At 41.7% G+C, this 22,231-nt stretch overlaps 1 protein-coding gene across 1 annotated transcript in view; it reads left to right on the top strand.

Moving 5' to 3' along the window:
* TESK2 (testis associated actin remodelling kinase 2) overlaps positions 1–22,231 on the top strand; it is a 106,033-nt gene that overhangs the window by 81,966 nt on the left and 1,836 nt on the right. The window contains exons 4-9 of the mRNA XM_047083771.1: positions 11,434–11,580; positions 20,246–20,328; positions 20,568–20,652; positions 20,904–20,987; positions 21,194–21,280; positions 21,992–22,109. Coding sequence (XP_046939727.1) covers positions 11,434–11,580; positions 20,246–20,328; positions 20,568–20,652; positions 20,904–20,987; positions 21,194–21,280; positions 21,992–22,109 — 604 coding nt within the window. The remainder of the gene's footprint in view (positions 1–11,433; positions 11,581–20,245; positions 20,329–20,567; positions 20,653–20,903; positions 20,988–21,193; positions 21,281–21,991; positions 22,110–22,231) is intronic.

The raw sequence follows: 22,231 nt of genomic DNA on the forward strand, positions 1-22,231 counted from the left end.
ACAGAGCATGAACGGGGGAGGGGCAGAGAGAGAGGGAGACACAGAATGGGAAACAGGCTCCAGGCTCTGAGCCATCAGCCCAGAGCCCGACGCGGGGCTCGAACTCACGGACCGCGAGATCGTGACCTGGCTGAAGTCGGACGCTTAACCGACTGCGCCACCCAGGCGCCCCATAATTTGCATTTTAAAAATAGTAATTTGGCTACTCTAAGGAGAATAGATTGTTGAGGGGCAAAAGTAAGGGCAAGGAGAACAGAAGGAGAAATTTAGAGATTATGTGAGAGATGTGGGTGGTTTGAACTGGGGTGATATCCATGAAAATATTTAAAGATCTGTCTTGGAAATAGAAGCACAAGATCCTGATTGTGACTTTGATAAGAAGGAGAATGAGAGGGGCGCCTGGGTGGCTTAGTTGGTTAAGCGTCAGACTTCAGCTCAGGTCATGATCTCACAGTCCATGAGTTTGAGCCCCACATCAGCTCTGTGCTGACAGCTCAGAGCCTGGAGCCTGCTTCAGATTCTATGTCTCCGCTCTCTCTGCCCCTCCCCTGCTCATGCTTGGTCTGTCTCTCTCTCAAAAATAAATAAACATTAAAAAAAATTTGTTTTTTGAAGAATGAGAATGAGAAATGAAATGGTCACAGTTTCTAGGTAGGTGGTGGTGGTGTTATTTACTGAGATGTGGAAAACTTGGAGAGTACAGCTAGAATACTTCTCCCTCTGTTGTGCGTATATGACCTGTATTACCTGAGAACTTTTTTTTTTTTAAACATAATGCTATTATCGGCCTAGTCTCTTCACTATAGAAGACCAGACACAGTCTTTGTCTTAGCCCATCTTAAGGCCCTTACTTGGGCAAGACTTTCCTGGTTTAAGCTCTAAAGACTGAAGTAGCTGATAAGAGCTGACTCATAGAGAATGGGAATGGAATCCCTATATATAGTAGATGGTTAGGGACACTTCACTCATTAATTCATTCAACAAGTATTTATGAGGGCCTACTTTACCAGACACTGATCTAGGCATAGTATTAAACCTATTTTTCAATGAACTTATGAAATGAAATGTCAGGATCTTCTGAATTTATTTGGAAAGGGTTTCAGAATTCAATGCTATGCTCATTCTCTGCTTTTAGTCATTTAGAAATTTTTTTTTACAATTTAGAATTCCCCAAACCCTTCTGAGTGGCATCATATCCAGGTCTGCTGCTTTGCTTAAATTGAGAGTTGGCCTTAGACTAGTATTAGCTGCTTCCCAGAGAGTCCCAGTGTCTGACAGAGGAAAGATAATTTTGAACAAATTGGTAAAATAAATATAAACTTAATTCACTGAAGATTAACCATCTGATTTTTCGCACTTTCTCATTAAAGAGGGCATATCATTTGACATTTGAGATGGTTTAAAACCAAGGAAGAGAAAAGGCTCTCCTTTCTTGTTTTAGGATGTAGATACTTACATATACACCAGACCTCAGATCTGTTTTCTCTGCAGTAAAACCAGAACTGGCTGGATCCTCTTTCCCCACCCCTTCTTTTGATAACTGCTAGTAGAGATCATGAATTTTTGTGAATGTGAGGGTATTTAGTTACCTATTTGACTCTTAGCCTTTGGAGATTTCTGTCTGCATTTGGAGGGACTATTGGGCTGGGAAGCTGTCTTCCACATAGCAAGTTAGAAATCTTTCCTCCCTTTCTATCCCTTTACCTACCATTTGCCACTAGAAGATACTATTTGAACTTGTAGTTTGCTTCCTTTAACTTTTGCTTGATTTATTCCTTATTCTGAGGCTAAGTGGTATGCTAATATAGGCAGAATAGGTAGAAGAAATGGTTGGTTCATTTGAGGATGGCGTTCCTTTTATATAAATCACCTTAATTAGAAACTTAACTTCTTCTGGTTTCTATTTTCATTTTGTCCACTGTCAAGTCCCTATTCCTCAGATCTGGTGGGGAGACAGGGTGTGTGTGTCTTCTTTAATGGATTGCTTTGTTCACTCTGACTGAGCCCAATCATCAGGTCAATGTCAAAAGATTCCTATGTGGATCTGCAGAGTACAGGGTTGTAGTAGATTTGGTGTGGCAAGCTGGAGAAAAGAATCATTTTAAGCATAAAACCAATAATATTTGGGTATAGGAAAGCAGACTGGATGGAGTGGTCAGGAGCCCTGGGCCGATCTGAAATCATGTCTGAAACTATTGATTGCTAGTAGAGCTTCACAGGGTAAAGAGAATAGTCTTATTATTTCTTAGTTTATTCCTTTGAGAAGATTTGTTCTACAGATTTATCTTCTAATGTTTACTTTATTTAAACATATTTGATTTTGATTATGAGATATTTGTTGTAAGAGTTAAAAATCTGTGGGGAAAGATTAATCATACTTCTTTTAATCTTGTGGGGAAACATTCATTTTGATGTTTATAGTAGCTTACATCTTAGAAAAACACTTGTACTATTTCAGGTATGTTAAACAAACATGTTCTTTAAGCAGTGAATGGGGTCATACTAAGTGTCTGTCTATGGGAAGTACGAAAGAAGAGGGGGAGATATCTTTATGGCCTCTTCTACTTACCTTTCAGTTGCTGATAAAAGAAATATCTTCCATAATTTCCAAAAAGATATCTTACTTATATTTTTAAAGTCCATGTGATTTTGACCACTTTAAGGAGTTTACCAAGAGGGTGATAAAAAATATCCTCAGAATTTCATATCTGAGCAGCTAAATGTACTGTTTTATATTTCACTTTATATCCAGTGCTACCATAATGTCTGCCAGATAGTAGGCATTATTAAATATTTATTTTGGATGGTATTTATCAGAAAAATTCCCTAAAAGCATACTTCTTTTTGATCTTAAATTACATTAATGACTAGAATTGGGATGGCTTCTAATGAGAGAGAACTTAAAACCTGCCTCCATTTATTTCAATGTACTCAATCATTCATTTGTTCATACAACAATTTATTTTTACTTCACTGGATACTGGGCTTACAAAGTTGAGAAAGACCTGGTCCCTGCCATCAAGGTTATAGTACAATGTGATAAGCAATAGTAGAAATATGTACAGAGGGATAAATGGCACGAAGTATAGGATGAGGTATTAGGAAATGCTTTCCAAAATAAAAGATTCGAACTAGGTTTAGAAGGATAAATAAGAATTAACAAAGCTATGAAAAGAAAGAGGAGTATTCTGGCAGTAGATAAGCATATATGAAGGTAGAATGAAACATTTAAATATTCTGAAATACTTTTAAGGTTCCCTTTCCCTTTGGGTCAGTTCATTACTACTGACTGCTTCAGTCAGGCAGCCCTGGTGGATCTCCTGAACAGTGGCAAACTCGGACCTTGGCAGATGTAGGGATATATGCTTGTAGTGGCTGTGGAACTTCGAGCTGAGAACAGGAGCCTCTTTTGGAGCACAAGCCTCCCACAGGGCGCTCTTGGGATGCCTGTCCTGAAATTACCCAAGGCAGTAACAAAGCTTTCTTTTCTTCTTTAAACCAAGCCAGCAGGATGGGATGTCTGCTAGCCTTTGTGTTTGGAGCCGACCAAAAGACATACAGTGGCCAGCACAATGGCATTGTTGGGCTTCAGTGAAAACTAGGTCGGGGCCCAGGCCCTCATCTGTAGAGGGCTCATCCAAAGAACAGAGGTTTCACAAGTCACTGATTTAGCCGATACTGATTTGACACTAATACTGATTTCTGATCTGTTTCTGACTTACTGATGGCACCTACGATTATAGGATCTCTTCCCATTGCTTCTCTGAACACCTAAATTTGGAATCTTTGAGTTGTCTTTAACTCTTTTCCTTCAGTTCTCATATTTACCACTCGGTTGCTATATCCTTTAGATTCTGTCTCTGCATATTCTAACTCTAGCTCACCCTCTCATGCTTATAATAATAGCACTCTAAGTCAGCCATTTGGTCACCTCTCATCTCTACTGTTGCAGTACCCTCCAGACCTTCCTCTAGTTACTCCTCTATCCTGCTGTCAGCATGATCTTTCTAAAATGTAGTTTTGGGCATGTATTAGTTTCCTAGGGCTGCCATAAAAAAGCACCACAATGTGGGTGGCTTATAACAACAGAAATTATTCTTTTACAGTTTTACAATTCTGAAGGTTGGAAGTCCAAAATCAAAGTGTTGGCAGGGCCATGCTGTCTCTCTGAAAGCTCTAGGGTAAGATCCTTCCTTGCCTCTTCCTAGCTTCTGGTGGTATCTGTTGGCTTACAGATGTGTCACTCTTATCATTCACATCTTTGCCTCCCTTATTATATAACATTCCCCCTGTGTCTGTGTCTCTTCTCCTCTTTTTATAAAGATACCAATCCTATTGGGCTAAGGGTCTGCTCTACTCCAGTATGACCCCATCTTTATTCAATTCTATCTGCAAAGACCCTATTTCCCAATAAGGTCACATTCACAGGTACCAGAGGTTAGGACTTGAGCATATCTTTTGGGGAGACATAATGCAACACATAACATATCATAGTATACCTTTACCTATAAACCTTTAGTACTGCCATGGTCTGACAAATTAACTATAGACATTTCATCGTGGTGTTTCAGAACTTATCTAAAAATAGTGTATATTTATAATAATAAATAATAACAGCAATAGACAACAACTGACATATACTGAGAACTTTCTTTGATATTGTTCTAAGCATTTTACACATCAACTCATTGAATCTTCATAACTCTGTAGGTTAGGTACTAATCTTTTTGGTTGTTGTCATTAGATACTATTCTTATTCCCACTTTATAGATGAGTGTTAAAGAAATTGAATAACCAACCCAGGGTTACACAGCTTGTCAGAGGTTAGATTCAATCCTAGGCAGTCTAACTCTGTAGTATGTAGGCTTTACCATTATACTGTACTGCCCCTTTACTTTTTAGTTTCATCCCCTCTCTCTACTTATACCTTATTCAGGAGAAAGAAAAGCAATAACTACCAATCTCTGCACTTTATCTATGTGTTCCTTTTGCAAAAAAAATGTCTTTCTTATTCCTAGTTCTACATATGGGCTTCCATGAAATGGAACTGAATCCTCGACAATGAGTGATTTAGCCAGGCCTGGGTGAGGGAAGGGTATTCCAGGTAAAAAACAAAACAAAACAAAACAAAACAAAACAAAACAAAACAAAAAACAAACAAACAAAAAAACAACAAAAAACAGCAATGTGCACAAATGTGCAAGTAAGCAGGGATCAGACCTTTATAAGCAGGGGTGAAAGGTTTCTTATGCCATGCTAAGTAAGGGTTGTGGGTTTTATCCTAAGAGAAATAGGGCATCACTGAATAATTTTAACAGGGATTGGCTTTAGATTGGCATTTCAGAAGGATTATTTGTGGTGTATTATGGAAAAAGGATTGGAATGAGGGCTAAGTCTGTTCAAGATACAAGAAAGGGACAAGAAGACTAGTTAGACAGCTAGTGGAATAACCCAAGAGATGGATTATGAAGATAAAATCTTGACAGTGGGGAGAATGAGCTGAGCCCTATGCTAGGCATACTTTGTATACCTTATTTCTTTTAATTACTCCCTGCTTTTGATTAAACATCAAACCCTGTTGCTTCTACCTCTAAGATGTCTCCAGATATTAACCTCCTTTCCATTCTTGCTGTCATTGTCCTATTCAGGCTTTTGTTACTTCTTCCCACTTGGATGATTCCAGAAGCCTCCTAACTATTCTCCTGGCTTCAGCTCCTGACTTTCCCACACAGTTTTTACATTACTCTTAAAATGATATTTCTGTATAGGATATATGAGGTTATTGTCTTGTGTGAAAAAAAATTTTTAGTTGATTATCATCTCAACTGGACTGTGAACTAGGCTAGACTGGACTGTGAACTAAGAGCAGAGACTGGCCCCACTTAGGTTTGTGTTTTCATATAATACGTTTTCAGTGTTTGTGTAGGTGGATGGATAAAGAGATGGATAGATCTTCCTCAGGACAGCCCTGCTAATTAAGTGGCAGCAAATGATCTGTGGTAGTTAGATGGCAGCATATTTATCTGCCTTGGGTGAGTTCCCTAGCTCTAGGCCAGTTGGGTAGGTTTTTCTAAAAGGAGTAACAGTTCTTACAGTTGATATTTTCTTCAGAGCCTCTGGATATGCCTTTGAACCAATGTTTAGAGATAAGCTTGTTTGTTGCAGGTATCAGTAGATTGATAATTCAAAGTTAAAAAAAAAGTAACCCTTTTGTCTTATTCTTCTGATGGTTATGATTGGGTGAGCCTACTATAGCTGACTAAAATCAACAAGAATTGGGAATAGGAGCCCTGGGTGTAGTGAGTGTTACCTTAAGGAGAGGTTAAGTGTTGCCTACTGCTGCTCCAGAATATTCTCTGTGTGGGTATGTTTATGTGTCTGTGTCTGAACTAGTACCATGAGAGCCTATAGGGATACATGGGAAGAGCCATATTCTCAGCCTACACAACTCCCAGCTATCTTTTAGGATCCAACTCAGATGTTACCACACTCTCTGAAATTTTCCAAACTCAAGGAGAGTCAGTTTCTACTTTCATACCTGAAGTATTTACCTCTACTAAAGGGTTATTGGTATTATTTACTTACATCTGTGTCTTTCACTGGACATCTTTAAGGTATATATAAACTGTTATTCATCTTTATATACCCACATTTACTATGTGGAGTGCACTCTTCTAATCACTGGGGAAAATAATGCTGATGTAAACTGATAAGTTCTTACTGTCATATGGGGGGTGACAGGAGGCAGAGAAGTGCTCAATAAATGAGGTAGAAGTAATTTTAATTGATATTCCTGAGTGGAGAACTGAGTGTCCACTAATCTGACCCATTGGTGATTTTTTATGGTATCGACGTATGATTTCCTGCATACATAATATTGTTAGTCTCCAACACACATTTATTTATTTACTGCTTTTATGAAGAGTCTTTAATGAAATCAAGTATCAAACACAAATGAAATGGTAGAAACTCTGTTATAATATTTTATTAGACAGGAGAAGGAAAGGCAGGTTTTGGTGTAGATAAAGTTGGGGATCCGTCAATAAGAGGTACCAAAGTACCTATGACACTTGACTGGCTGATATTATAGTTTTCTGAACTTGAAAGTTTAAAAGAACAGCAATAAAAAGTGTAAAACTCTCTCTAGTAGGTTATTTAAATACACTGCCAATGCCTTAGGTTGTTTTGTAGAGCCGGTCAAGGGAGTAGTCTGGAAGAAAACAAAGCAAAGCAGGTGTTGAGAAACTGAATGTGCTAGTGCAATTGCTTTTGTCTCTGCTTCGCACAGAGGGATTTGTTCAGAGGACACCAGCTGAGCCAGCACTAGGAGTTGCTTATGGGGAAGTGAACATTCCAACTAATGGGCACACAGAGTATGTAGCAACTTAGAAGTCTTCCTTGTTGGCAGATCTCGAACTTCCTTTACTTACATATGCAAAGGTCTTGAGACATTGCGAAGTTAAGGTTTCTAAAGGCCCAGAGGCCTATCAGCCCCTTCTAAAAATATTCACCAAAAGCACGCAAGAGGAACAGGCTGTTACAATAAACTCCCTTTAATTTCCTTCTCTGGTCCTGGTTTGTGCTTCTTCCATGTTGGTTGAAAAAACCAGAGCCTACTAATGGTGTGATTCCTCACCTTGTCTCACCTTTCTCTTCTGCTCTCCACCCTCTGCCTTGGTCTGTGGATTTCTCAGGTCCTGAGACATGCTGAAAAGAGTAAATATGTGTTTTTCCAAACCAGAATCAAGGGTCCTGGCTTAGCCTGGCCTAGAGAGAATGCAGATACGGCCTTTTCATCATAGTCTTTTCTGCCTGACCCTCAATTAGGAAACCTCAGTGGCTCCTGAAGTCAGGCTTTCCATGTCACATTGTCACCATATCAAAGAAGTGAACCACCATCTTTTCAGACTGTTTTGACTCTCAGAACTGAAGAAATTTGTGTGATTAGATGTCCACTTCATTGTCTCCATGTTGCTTGGAGTTTGCAAATTCACTTTCTTTTTAACAAATGGGCTCCTCAATTGTGAACTGTGGACAGATTCAACTAGAGTGAAGAGATTAAAGGTGCTATTCTAATGCTGTCATTATGCCTCATTTTGAGATTTCCAAGATGGGTTATGAAGCAGAAGTAAGCAGACTGAGAAGTTTCCCTTTTGAGAAGTTAGGTATATTTTTAGCCTTTCTTTCTGCCTGAGCCAACCTGATCCACCGCATCCAAGGATCTAAAGTGTTGCATCCTACTGCCCCCAGCTGGCTCTTTTTGGTGCTTATGTTACTACATCATAAAATCTCAGATTATATGGCACTTAAATTTTTTTCTAAGCACTTTCATGTATTTATATTAGATCCTCATAATAACATTGTGAGTTATATGGATCAGGAATTATCATATCTATTTTATACAGGGGAAAACTGAAGGATAGCCTCATTAGTTGATTTGTCCAAAGGTAAATAGTTGTTAAGAGGCAGAATTGGACTAAAATTCAGATCTCTTGCCTGCTAACCCATTAGGTTCCCTAGTCTTTTGAAAATTCAGTATCCCCCCCCAAAAAAATAGATATTAAGAGCTTATTTTTAGGCTTAGAGGAATTTTCCCTCTTTCTCTCTTGGAAGGAGAAGGGAGATAATATATCATGTAAGGTTTGAATAAATTCATTACCTAATTGGAAAAAAAAAAAATTGAGCTCCTGTTCTGTATGAGGCTCTTTGGCTCAGATGCTGTGGCTTCTAACTCTAATGTAATGTAGTGGTAAAGAACATTGACTGTGGGCCAGACTGTCTGGGTTTGAACCCTAGATCTTAACCTCTAAATGCCTTTTAGAAAATGAGAATAATAATACACTTAACTCATAGGGTTACGTGCAGATTAAATGAGATAATTAATGTAAAGTTCTTAGACTAGTGCTTGGTACAAAGTAAACACTATATAAATAAATATTAACTGTTGCCATTGTTGTTTCATTGTTATTGTTATTGTTTCTATTATTAGAATCTCTTTATAAAAAGGTTTATTTGTTCTTTAAAAAAAGAAAAATGCAAAGCAGCCCCTCATGGGTATGTAGAAATGACGAACAGCCAACTTTATTGAAAGAGTACATCGTCATATAGTTTCTCCACAGCCTTATCTTCCTACTCACTCCTCCGTTCCCTTTGGTCTTAACTCTGGTCTTAACTAACTGCTCCGGCCATAGTTGCCAATTACTTCTTAGTTGCAAGTTCAGTGGACACTTTTTATGCTCACATAACTTGATATTTATGGCATTTGATACTTTTGGTCATTTCCACCTTGGAATGTTCTCCTTCTTTGGCTTCTGTGGTAACATTCTTCCTTGGTTCTACTTCCTCTGCCTGCTCCTTTAAACGTTACCATTCCTTAAGATTCTGTTAATTTGCACTTTATATGTTAACCCCTGGACAATTTCATACATCCCTTGGCATCATGACTACTTTAGCTCAATGTTACTATCTTTTAAATGTTAGTCTCTAGCTCAGACTTTGTTCCTAAACTTTAAGCTGATTCTCTATAGGACATCTTCACCTCGGCTGTCCCACAAGCCCTTAAACTCAACATCTCCTAGCTAAACTCACTATCTTTTAACCTTGCTTCTTCTAAAAACCTGTCCTTCTATTTTGTGGATATTTAATAATGGCATCCAGGGACCAATAACCTAGGATCAACCTAGAGCTTTTTGTTGCCCTCATCCCCCCATCCAGGTAGTCAAGTTGTTTGTTTGTTTGTTTGTTTGACTCTTCCATTTAAAAATATATCTTGAATCTTGCTCTATTCCAATACTTCCACTATTGCCTTAACTGAGGCACCCTTCTTTCATCAGGATTATTGTAATAATTGCCTATTTATCCTTCTCCATATTCTCCATCTAACCCACCGATCATACCATTGCTTAAATAATCTTTTCTTTAAGGGGCGCCTGGGTGGCGCAGTCGGTTAAGCGTCCGACTTCAGCCAGGTCACGATCTCGCGGTCCGTGAGTTCGAGCCCCGCGTCAGGCTCTGGGCTGATGGCTCGGAGCCTGGAGCCTCTTCCGATTCTGTGTCTCCCCCTCTCTCTGCCCCTCCCCCGTTCATGCTCTGTCTCTCTCTGTCCCAAAAATAAATAAAAAACGTTGAAAAAAAAAAATTTAAAAAAAAAAAAAATAAATAAAAAAAAAAAAAAAAAGAAAATGGGGGGGGCGCCTGGGTGGCGCAGTCGGTTAAGCGTCCGACTTCAGCTCAGGTCACGATCTCGCGGTCCGTGAGTTCGAGCCCCGCGTCAGGCTCTGGGCGGATGGCTCGGAGCCTGGAGCCTGTTTCTGATTCTGTGTCTCCCTCTCTCTCTGCCCCTCCCCCGTTCATGCTCTGTCTCTCTCTGTCCCAAAAATAAAAAAAAAATAAAAAAAAAATAAAAAGAAAATGGGGGCACCTGGGTGCCACATTCAGTTGAGCATTTGGCGCAGGTCATGATCTCATCATTTGTGAGACCGAGCCCCATGGTGGGCTCTGTGCTGACCATGAAGAGCCTGCTTGGAATTCTCTTTCCCTCTCTCTCTTCCCCCTATCCCATTCGTGCTCTCTCTCTCTCTAAAAATAAATAAATAAACTTTTTAAAAAGTAATAAAAAAATAGGGAAACCTGGGTGGCTCAGTCAGTTAAGCATCCAACTTAGGCTCAGGTCATGATGTCATGATCCATGAGTTTGAGCACCACGTCAGGCTCTGTGCTGACAGCTTGGAGCCTGGAGCCAGCTTCGGATTCTGTGTCTCCCTCTCTCTCTGCCCCTCCCCTGCTTAGGGTCTGTCTCTCTCTGTCTTAAAAATAAACATTGATAATAATAATAATAATAATAAAATAAAAAGCAAATATGAACATTTCCCTCTTCTGCTTAAAAGGCTTATTTTGTTCCCAATAGAAGGATAAAGTCCATATATCTTAGCAAAACATATTGGCCTCACCTGTTTCTACTATTCATGCACTCTGGCCATATTGAGTAAATTAGTTTCCTGAATGCACCATGTGTTTAACCTATAACTTTGCATATGTTGCTCCTTCTGTATGTAGTATCTTTCTTTCCTGATTTCCCCAGGCCATCTTTTTAACTCCTTATTTCCTCTGTATAGCTTCCTTTGACATGCCGAGATTGGTTTTGTAACTTTATCCATTCATAGTGCTGTTGTACCTGTACAAAGCTATATTTTGGCATTTACCACATGATATAGTTTGTACCCCTGAATAGATTGTGATCTCTTCAAAGGAAAGGGTCTTTGTGTGTAGCACCTACCGTAGTGCTTGGATGCAGAATAAACCCTCACTAACTTAAGAAAAAAAAAATTAAAAACCTAGAGTCTCTATCTTCTAGGTGTTTATTCTCTAATGGTTTCAACACCAGCCTAAACGTTCCTGACAAATGGTGGCTGGGTTTTCCATTCTATTTTGCAGTATATCAACTCTGGAAACCTGGAACAATTACTAGACAGTAACCTGCATTTGCCCTGGACTGTGAGGGTGAAACTGGCCTATGACATAGCAGTGGGCCTCAGCTACCTTCATTTCAAAGGCATTTTTCATCGGGACCTCACATCTAAGGTATGAAGGCTTTTCTTGCACAACTCTTTGAGACATTGTCTTCCATTACCAAGAAAGCAGTATTAAAAAACCCAATTATTAATGAACTTTGAAATAATGGAGATCTCTTACAGATTTAACATTCAATCACAGAGAATACAACTTACTACTCTGTATATTAGTATACATATATAGTATAGCTGTCCTTAGAAAACCAATCTTTCAGCAGGATTGAGTGTTGAATGTTGAGCCAGGCAACACTTAAGAACCTTAATGCTTTACTTCAATCTGAATGTATGTTGCAGGAGCAGTTGGCATGAGGAGGGTTAAGAGATTCTTGCCCTATAGGAGAGACAGCAGTCAAGGCAAATTGGGAGCCTATGTCTTAGTGTTCTCTCTCATGGCCTCCAGGAAGTAGCTCTTAACTGAGAACAGAAGTTCACTGGTTTTGTCATTTGAGTGCAGGTTTTGAGGGCCATAACGTACTGACCCATTTTCTATCTGTGTGATTGAGTTTCTGCCATTCTGCCAGTTCTTTGGCATCAGCTAGTCTCTTACTGTCCAAATTGCTATGTGACCAGGTTAGAAAAGAGTTGCTTTTAGAGGATGTTGGCCATGCTACAAGGCAGGCATCTCAGGGCCAAGTGGCCCAGGACACCACCATAACAAGGCTTATATAAATAGTACTGTTTGATCATTGATGTGGGAACTGTAAATCATCTAATATGATTTCTCTGCAAGAGCGATTTAGTCTTCTACGGAGGTTTAGAGGAGTTTGTACTTGTCCAAGAATAGCTGTCATTTAATTCTCCACCCTCAACATCTACACGTGCACATACACAGACATGCATATACATACTCCTGTACCCCTTCTGTCATGAATGAGGGGTAACAAAGCTTGTTATCAGAGAAAGTTTGCAAAGGAACACAAGCAAGCTGTACTCTCAGAGCCAATAAGGCCTAGAGAAGTAAGTCGCTGGCTACCTTTCACTACAGTGGTTCTGGGGTTCCAAACAGCAGTACTACCCCTGAGGGGCCCTGGCCATTGGTTTATAAACTACTACAGAGAAAACAGCTTTGGGGAGGTGAGTGTAGGGCCCCTGGGTATGGCAGGGCCATTTGTAGTCAGCTACACTGTTACTGAAGCAGCATTAAGACTGGCGAGTGGAATCCAGTGACCAACTGAGGCCTAGCTATGAGGAGTCCTTTATCTTTATTGGCACTTGTAAGGGTTAGGACCTGGAAGGTGTCATCTTATCCCTTTGTTTTTTAGAAAATCAAGACTAAGAAAACTGTACTTATTCTAGGTAAATGGGTAGGGTTGTATATCAAGATACTGCCTTAGGTTGATAGCCTTCTCTCACCTTGAGCGTGCAGCCAGAACCAAATCTTTGCTTCCTACTGAGAAAGCATCATTTCTTCCAAGGTGGAGAAACATCCCGATGAGTTATCTATGTATATATTTCCCCCACACCTACATGAGCGTCTCTTATGCCTGGCACCATGGGTGAAGAAATATTAGAAAAGGACAGTTTCTGACCTAGAGGTACTTATAGTCTGTTGGGAAATAACTAAAGAACAGCCTACAGCATTTAATAATTGAGTGTTCAGCTTCAGACCATTGGTTTTGGGAAAAGAAAGATCACTAGGTTAGGGTAGCTAGGCTTTCTGGAACAAAACTCCCCCCAACAAATTCCTAAGAGCTGATCGTATTCCCTCTGTGCCTCCAAAGTACTTTGCTCCATCATGCTAGTGTCCAAGTGTAGTTCTGTCTGGGATTGTCATGTTGTATTGTAACAATGACTAACCTCTTTGGACCTATAGGTCCATTTCCTAATGGGGAGTGGGTATCCCCTTGAGAAGAGAAATTAGGAACTTAGGAGAAAGAACTCTCTGTGTCTCTAGGCTGTGATTTCTTGGATCTGAACTGTAAGGAGATATTTAGGATACTCCCATGTTGTGAGAAAAAATGACTTTGCAACCTGGAGACAGGTTGGGAAGTGCACTGTAGGGAATCTCAAGTTCAAGAAAAACAAATGGGGGCACAAGGTGGCTCAGTCATTTAAGTGTCCGACTCTTGATTTTGTTTCAGGTCATGATCTCACGGTTCATGAGACTGAGCCCAGCATGGAGCTCTGTGCTGACAGTGCGGAGCCTGCTTGGGATTCTCTCTCACCTCTCTCTCTGCGCCTCCCTTGCTAGTACTCGCTCTTTCTTTCAAAATAAATAAACATTAAAAAATTTTTTTTAAATAAAAAACTCAATTCATGAGCTCCATCAAGAAGTGGCAATCACCACACACAGGCTTTTATCAGTAGCTCTGGGAGTAACTAGTACTACATATAAGGTTTGGCTTGTAGGAGCAGCCGAGAGCAGTTTGTTTCTGCTTAATACCATTACTTCTTAGGTTATCCCTAGGAGTGTGAATTATGAATTGTACCTCTATTCTTGGTTGTTTGGTTTTGGTTTTTCACTGACTCCAAAGAAACCACTTTGGTGACTCCACCAGAGTAGAAAGCCTATTCAACTATGGTCTTAGGCTATACCACACAACTAGGAGCAGAAAATGCCAGTTTTCAGAGACTGAAGACAGCAAGAATTAGAAACAACATTGAGTGCTGGAGAGACAGAGTGTCTGTTAAGGCACCCTGTAGTAGGTTTTTTTCTTTTTTTTTTAATATAATGAATAACATCAATAATTTTTGGGAACCATTCATACTATTCTATTAGAAGACCTAGTATTGGAGACATAGAAAATTACTGGAACCCAATCTTTACTATCCATGAGCTCTTAGTCTTGTTGGGGGGACAGGTATGTGAAGATTATTGCATAAGAGCTGTGGTAAAGATATGGCATCACAGGGTGGGATAGAGGGCAAGTGATGGGACATATTACAGTAAACCGGATAATCTTCTAAGAAACTTGGACTGTAGCAGCCTCTGAGCATTTAGGAGTGCAGTTCAGTCTCTGATTTCCCTGTGCTGTGAAAAGAACCTCTGAACCTTTCTTGAGATGTAGAATCAATACTTTCCTCTCTGATCCTAACTGGGTTAATGGAGTGAATTTGTGTGAGGAGAAATTTGTGTGAGGGGAAAGAGGTGATGGCACATGAAAGCCATTTTGTTGTTGTTGCAGAAATAGCTTTAGCTTGGAACTAACATTAACAAGTGGACTTGGCATTTCTTCGCTCAGGTGGTTTTATTCAGTGTCAATATTGACTGTACAGCTGTTCTAGGAGACCTCAGGAACTGCTCTCAAGTGTCTACTGTGGCCCAGTTCTGAAGGGTTTGTGTTGGCTTCCAGAAATGCATTCGTGCCCACCCTTTTTGAATCTTTTGTCAGCTCAGTCCCCACAATGGAGAGTTGGATGTATGATTAGTGTATGCCTTTGACATATGTGAAAAGAAGCCCAGTTGTTTCGATTATCTGCCCAAACTTTCATATAACAAACTTTTGCTAAGCCCTTTCTGTGTGTCTGTTCTAGGTTTTGAGACACATAGATGAATGGGATCATTCACTGTCTTTGAAGAGGCAAACATAGAAGTCTCTCTGCTATGGTGTGATGAATTATAATAGGGGTGAGGACAGAGGAATGGGAGCCAAGTAGCAGCAGTGCATGGGCTCCTTTTTGAAGCTGAAAAGGTCAACCCTCACCTCAGGGAAGTCTGTCTGAGCCTTTCTTATGTTTGCTGCTTACTCTAGGCAAGGACAGTTTTGTTTTGTTTTCAAATTTGTATTTAAAGTCAAGTTAGTTAACATATAGTGTAATATTGGTTTCAGGGGTAGAATTTAGTGATTCATTACTTACATATAAAACCCAGAGCTCATCATAACAAGTGCCTTCTTTAGTACCCATCACCCATTTAGCTAACCCCACCCACCTCCCTCCATCGACCCTCAGTATGTTCTCTGTAATTGAGTCTCTTATGGTTTATTTCCCTCATTTTCCCCCTTCCCATATGTTAATGTTTTGTTTCTTAAATTCCATATATGAGTGAAATCATATGGTATTTGTCTTTCTGAGTGATCTATTTCATTTCACTTAGCATAATACGCTGTAGCTCTACCAATGTTGTTGTTGCAAATAGCAAGAATTCATTCTTTTTGATGGCTGAGTAATATTCCAGTGTGCGCACCCCCCCCCCAATATCTTCTTTATCAGTTCATCAGTCAGTGGGCATTTGGGCTCTTCCCATAGTTTGGCTATTGTTGATAATGCTGCTATAAACATTGGGGTGCATGTACCCCTTTGAATCTGTATTTTTGGATCCTTCGAGGAAAATACCTAGTAGTGCAATTGCTAAGTCACAGGGTAGTTCTATTTTTAACTTTTTGTGGAACCTCCATGCTGTTTTCCAGAGCTGCACCAGTTTGCATTCCCACCAACAGTGTAAGAGGATTCCCCTTTCTCAGCATCCTCACCAAAATCTGTTGTTTACTGTGTTGTTAATTTTATAGGCAAGGAAAAAAAATTTTATAGGCAAGGATACTTTTGAATAAAGAAGTCTCTATCCTCTATGCAATGGATCTTGCACCTCACACAGCCTGAAAATTGGTCTGGCTTCATATTTTGTACTTTCTAGCCATATAGTCTATTTTGGGGCCGCATCCTAGTTAGATGAGAAATGCAAGCATTGTACTAGATGCCCTTGAATCCAAGGGCAACATTTGAGGTAGGGGCTGCAGTCACAAGTGAAAGGGTCTTATGTTATTGTACACAGTGTTGCCTTCTCCATGGACCAGGCTACTCTCTTGAGACTGCATTGCTCCTGCCATGACCTTGCTGTCCCCAAGGGAAAGCTCATCAGCCTCTTTTTCTGGGGAGGACAGAATCATTATGTGAGAACCTTTTAGAATCAGGAGACTTGGGTCTTTACCACTTAGAGTTGAAAGCTTCATTTTTATCACCTTAAATGTAAAAATCTTAGATCTGTGCATCTGACAATGTTATTTTGAAGAACCATTAGGATTATGTTTGTGAAGAATGTTTTGTAATTCCTATGGTACCATACAGACAGAAGTAGGCAATCTTTCCCTTACTGTAGGGAAGTATTCTAGTATTCTCTGGGCCACCTTCCTCTTAAGACATTACTGCTTTCCTACAGCTTATAGTCTATAGTCATGGGAATGAACTGTACAGACACTTTCATTATAATATAGCAGATGCTAAGGTTACAGAAAGGGCAATGCATAAGATGCTTTGAAAAAGTGGTATTTAACCCAACCTGAGGGTACAGAGCAGGCTTCTTGGAAGAGAAAATACCTAAGCTGAATCTTGAAAATTGAATTCTACTTATGAATAAGTAGTGTGTGTGTGTGCACATGCATGTGGTGGGGCTAATATTCCAGAGCAGAGTAGACAAAGGGAATTGCATAAACAAAGGCATAGTGGCATGAACAGTACAATGGGCAGACTAGGAGGTAGGAGTGGTAGGGAATAAGAGCTGAAAAGAGAAGAGAGGACTCTGATCATATACTATCAAACTTGGATTTAATCTTCTAGACAGGAAATGAAGAAAACCACTGTCAGCTTTTTTAAAGTAATAGCTTTTTGAGATACACTTCACATAAAATAAAATTTGCCCTCTCAAAGTATGTATTTCAGTGGTTTTTAGTACATTCAGCCATCACCACTACCTAACTTCAGAACTTTTCACCATCTGAAATGAAAGCCCCAGATTCTATTCCCCTCTCCCTTCAGCCCTGGGCAACCACTAACCCATTTTCACTTCTATGGATTTGCTTATTCTGGGCGTTTAATATAAAAACAATCACACAGTATGTCATTGATGGCTTTTAAACAGGAGAGTAACACAGATTTACATTTTACTAAGGTCATGCTGGCAGGAATGAGGAAGGTGGATTATGGAGTTCAAGCCTGAACTAAGCCATAGAGATCAGTTAGAAGAGCACTGCAATATCCCGGGGAGGAATAAGGAGGACCTGGACTAATGCAAAGGTGGGGGCGGGGAGGGGTGGGGAATGAAGAGGGAGGGGCAGACTTGAAAAATATTTAGAAGCTAAATTAGTTGGAGTAAGAGTAAAAAATCTAGGGTGAATCCCAGGTTGCTAGCTTAGCTAGCTTTAGCTTTTGAGGGAAAAAGTGAGTTCAGGTTTGCATGTATGGAATTCAATATGAGTAATCCAGGAGATATCCAGAAATAGACTGGATATGCAAATCTGAAGCTTGAGGATAAAGGTCAGGTCTGAGGATATACATTTGGGAGTCATCAGCACAAATGGAGCCTGAGAGATGTAGGCTCAAGATAGAACTCTGAGAGCATGAGATGGGAAGAAGTACTTGCACTGGAGCCTGTACAGTAGCCAAAGGTAGAGAAGGAAAACCAGGGCTGTAGTGTCACAGAAGCCAGGAGAGAAGAATTGAAAGGGAACAGGAATAGCCTCTAACTAGCCTCTAATAGCTAGTCTGTTAGCTTCAGGACCACAACTGTTTATTCTCTGCACTCCTAGTATTAATGATTCCTGAATCATATGTAAAAGTGTTGAAAGAATCAACAATGTCAACAGCAGAAAGATCAAGTTAATATAAGGACTAATTTTTGTCTATTGAGCTTAAAGCCCTAGAGTCATGTGAGAACTTACAGCAGAAACCCATGAGGAATGAGTGGGAGATAAGGAAGTAAAAACGGCAAGTGTTGCCAGCCAAACTTCGCCAGCCTAGACCCCATTAAGGACAGGCTCAGGAGATTTTGGAAAATACCACCAGGGCTAATCCATCAGGGCTCCTCCTCATTTGCCTTATCCCTTTAGAAATACAGACTTCTAAAATTTGGCTCTTTTGTTTTTCAGTATCCCATCTTTGTCTTTGGCTCCAATGCCCAGCTATTGGCTGTGAGAAACTTTATGAGGGGCAGTGGTCACCCTCCAGACCAGAGGCAAACTGGGTAGCCTTGCCCCATATTGTGGGGCCCTGATCATCCCTGCCTTAGCCATTTTTCAGCTGTTCAAAGAAGCTACTGTGAAGTCCTGTACTCCTAGATGGATGATTTGCAGTGAGTGGACAGTAGATGTCTATGAATGTGAAGATCGGGCAGAAACCACAGAGCTTTGACAAGGGCAGAGTACTGTGGCCATGTTCTGTTCCTTATCTCCTCCTCCCAGGCTGAATTTACAGGGCAGTTTCTGAGGGCTATAAAGCAAATAGTAAGTAGGACTTTAGACTGAGCCTTGGAGACAGGAGAAAGGAGTTGCAAATCAAATAGGAGGGGAGAAAAATAGGTGACAGATCTGAGCTGCCACTGCCTCATAAGCCTGTGCCCTATGGCCTGGGCTTCAGCTGTTTAATAGGCAAGCTGGCCTAGGGCCCAACTTCTCATGGTCATAGTCAGGGGGTTATGGGGTGCTGAGCCAGCAGAACCTGATGGGAAGGCCAAAGCCAGGACAAGTACAAGGATGGTCCTGCTTGGAAGCCAGAGATGATGCATGTCTACTCGGGCCCAGGTTAGATGTGATGAAATCACAGGCTCCCTCCAGCTCAGGGAGAAAATAGTATGATAATGTCAAGGCCAAAGTAGGGGGCGGGGGGTGATTGGTACCTGAGGTAGAGTAAGCAGGAGGTGACTTGGCAACTGCATGCCAAACCTGGTAAAGAGGGAGGGTAGGTTTGGGTCAAATAGGGTCTTGCTGGCCCCAGAAATGTCCCTGAGCCAAGGATCCCTACTCTCTCCTGCCTTTGGAGGAAGAAGGTGGAGTGAGGTGCCTCATGAGCGAGTGGTGTAGGGCTATTTTGAATGTAGCTGTTTGGGGAGAGCTGGTTGCTGATTTGTTTATTTACAAGCCATTTGTGTTCATCTTTTCTCTGGGGACAGCAGCATTTGTTCGGTGAGTACATCCTGAGCCTCTCTCATGAGTTGAGTGCTATCAGAGGGCCTGAACCAGAACCTGCTCTCTGTTAGACTGTAAGAGGAAGTGGCATAGAGGAGGAGTTAAAGGAACTGAGAAGAGAGAGGGTGGTGAGAGCTGGAGACGACAGGATGGAAAGGTCACTTACCTTAAAACACATAAAATCTGAGGTGAAAAGGAGAGTTGAGAGAACATTCCAAATGGAAGGAAGCAATAGAAGCAAAGACAAAGGCTTGAAGGGGCTGTTCAGGCTTCACAGGTCAGGCTTGTCTGTGACAAGTTTAGATGGAGATGTGTGCATAGGAGCAGCAGCCGGGGGTAGGGGGCAGGCCAGTTTTTGGAGCCAGATCATAGACTTTTAATGCCATTGAGGAGGTTGGTTGTGATCCTCTGGGCAATGAAAGGTAGTGCAGGCCTGGCACTTGTCCTACACTTATATTACTTTGGGTCTCTGCATTCTGAGGAAAAGAGGATGGGAGGCAGGGACCTGATAGTCCGTCTTCCTCCACTAGATTGTAAGCTCCAAGAGGACAAAGATGTCTGTTCATTGAGCTTTCTCTGGCACTTAGATCCATGCTTAGTATATAAAAGCAAAGATAAATATTTGTTTGAAGCATATGACTCTTATGGCAGCCACCCAAGATCCAGGCCTAACTCATTTCACATGGCTGACGGAGTCCCAGATCTGACCACTGGGTCAGCCTGAGTGTAGTTTCACCAAGGAGAAGACAAGGTGCCCTGTGGCAGGGAGGGGTGGTGGTAACACTATGGCTGGCTGGTCCCCCTTCTGAGCCACATTGTCTTCTTCTTTGGGAACCCTAGAACTGCCTGATAAAGAGGGATGAGAATGGTTACTCTGCAGTGGTAGCTGACTTTGGCCTGGCTGAGAAGATTCCTGACGTCAGGTGGGTAGCCCTAATAGGTGCTGGGGTCACAGAAGAGACTGAAGCAAAGGAAAAACACCAGCTTCCTCCCCAGAGGCCAGAACTTGGTTACAGTTCAATCTCAGCTCCCTAAATTTGGTCAGTCTTAGTCTGTGTCCATTCTTCAGGGAGAAGAATTCCCAATGGTCAGATATCCCATTGCACCAGCCAGTGGTGAGCTCATTCTCCATATAATCTCTCCCCTCACCCCCACCCCACAGCATGGGGAATGAGAAGCTGGCTGTGGTGGGCTCACCCTTCTGGATGGCACCTGAGGTTCTCCGAGATGAGCCCTACAATGAAAAGGTGAGTCTGGGGAGCCCAGGGCCTGGTTCTCCTTAGAATCCACTCTTATCAGGAAAGTGTTCAGGATCAATCACCCTGTATGTTCACGGTAAGTATCTACATCCTGCTCAGAGCAGGGTTGGTACTTGGCAGCTACCCAGTAAATGAACTGAATGAAATACAGGGCTTAGGCCTGGGCTGGCAGACCTGAGGGACACAGACCCCACCTCTCACCCCACTGAGAAGGAAACTGAGGTCTTACTACCCACCAGGCGGATGTGTTCTCTTATGGTATCATCCTCTGTGAGATCATCGCCCGCATCCAAGCTGATCCGGACTACCTTCCTCGCACAGAGGTGAGCTGCAGGCATAGGGGACAGTGCCACTGGGATGGGGCTGGTTTTGAGGCTATGGAACTGTTGTTACTGGGGTGGAGTTGCTGGAACTGTCTGTGTGGTTACTTCTTTGGGGCAATTCTCAGCCTCTCCTAAGCAGGCCAGGATGGGTGGAGGGATTAATGACCAGTCTACCAATGTCCCCTCCCCACCATACCCATCCACAGAACTTCGGATTAGACTATGACGCTTTCCAGCATATGGTGGGAGACTGTCCCCCAGAATTTCTGCAGCTCACCTTCAACTGCTGTAATGTGAGTGTCTCCCTCCCCTTCCCCCAGCTTTGGTCAGGGGCTGGCTGAACCCCTTTTACCTGGTTAGGACTGTAGGGACAAGCTGCTCATTAAGGTTCATGAGGAGCCTCATTTTCACTGATGAGTGGCAGTGCCCACATCCCCTCCTCCAGGCCTAACAGATAGTCCAGAGCCCTGGACCAAGAAAAGGAAAACTGCTTTGTATTGTAGTCTTCAGCCTGCAGGGTAGACTTACCACCTCTTGCTTTCGATACTGATAGAGCTCTGGTCAGGTTTCGATTGGACTTTGGGTCCAGCTGGTCTTAAGGCCTATGGGAAGAACTTTTGTTAACCCTCACTTTATACAGCTCTGGGACTGGACCTACCTGTTATGACCAAGGGGTAGCTGGGCTTTCCTCAGGTAGCTCCCAGAAACATGTTAGCAGCAGAACTCAAGAACAGAACAAACTAATGTTAAGCGTACTCTTTCGGAGGGTTCTGTGCCCAACAAGGGGATAAGACCCATACAGAAAGGGTGCTGATAGGGGAGGGTATTAGACAACAGCATCTCCCCTGACCTTACCTCTGGGAATCATCCTCATGGCCTGGGGCCTTCAGAAAAGAGCTTAGCTGCACACCTGAATCTTAAAAGATGCCAGAAACAGACTCAAACGCCATCCTTGGGGTGGAAAATAGGAGCGCAGGGCTAATGGCTGGTGTGGATGACCACAGATGGACCCCAAACTACGCCCATCCTTTGCGGAGATTGGGAAGACCTTGGAGGAAATTCTGAGCCATCTACAGGAAGAAGAGCTGGAGACGGACAGGAAGCTGCAGCCCACAGCCAAGGGTAAGAGATTAGACCATAGTGTTTCACCTGATCCCAAGGGAAGAAATTAGGATGTGGGGCCTTCCTCTCTAGGGCTCATTGCAGGATCTCATGTCCAGAAGAAAGGCAGAGGGGCAGGGGAT

This window comes from Lynx rufus, unplaced genomic scaffold, assembly GCF_022079265.1.
Source record: "Lynx rufus isolate CCGP_SWC_20201006 ecotype Redwood Valley unplaced genomic scaffold, mLynRuf1.p SCAF_2, whole genome shotgun sequence".
Lineage (NCBI taxonomy): Eukaryota > Metazoa > Chordata > Mammalia > Carnivora > Felidae > Lynx > Lynx rufus.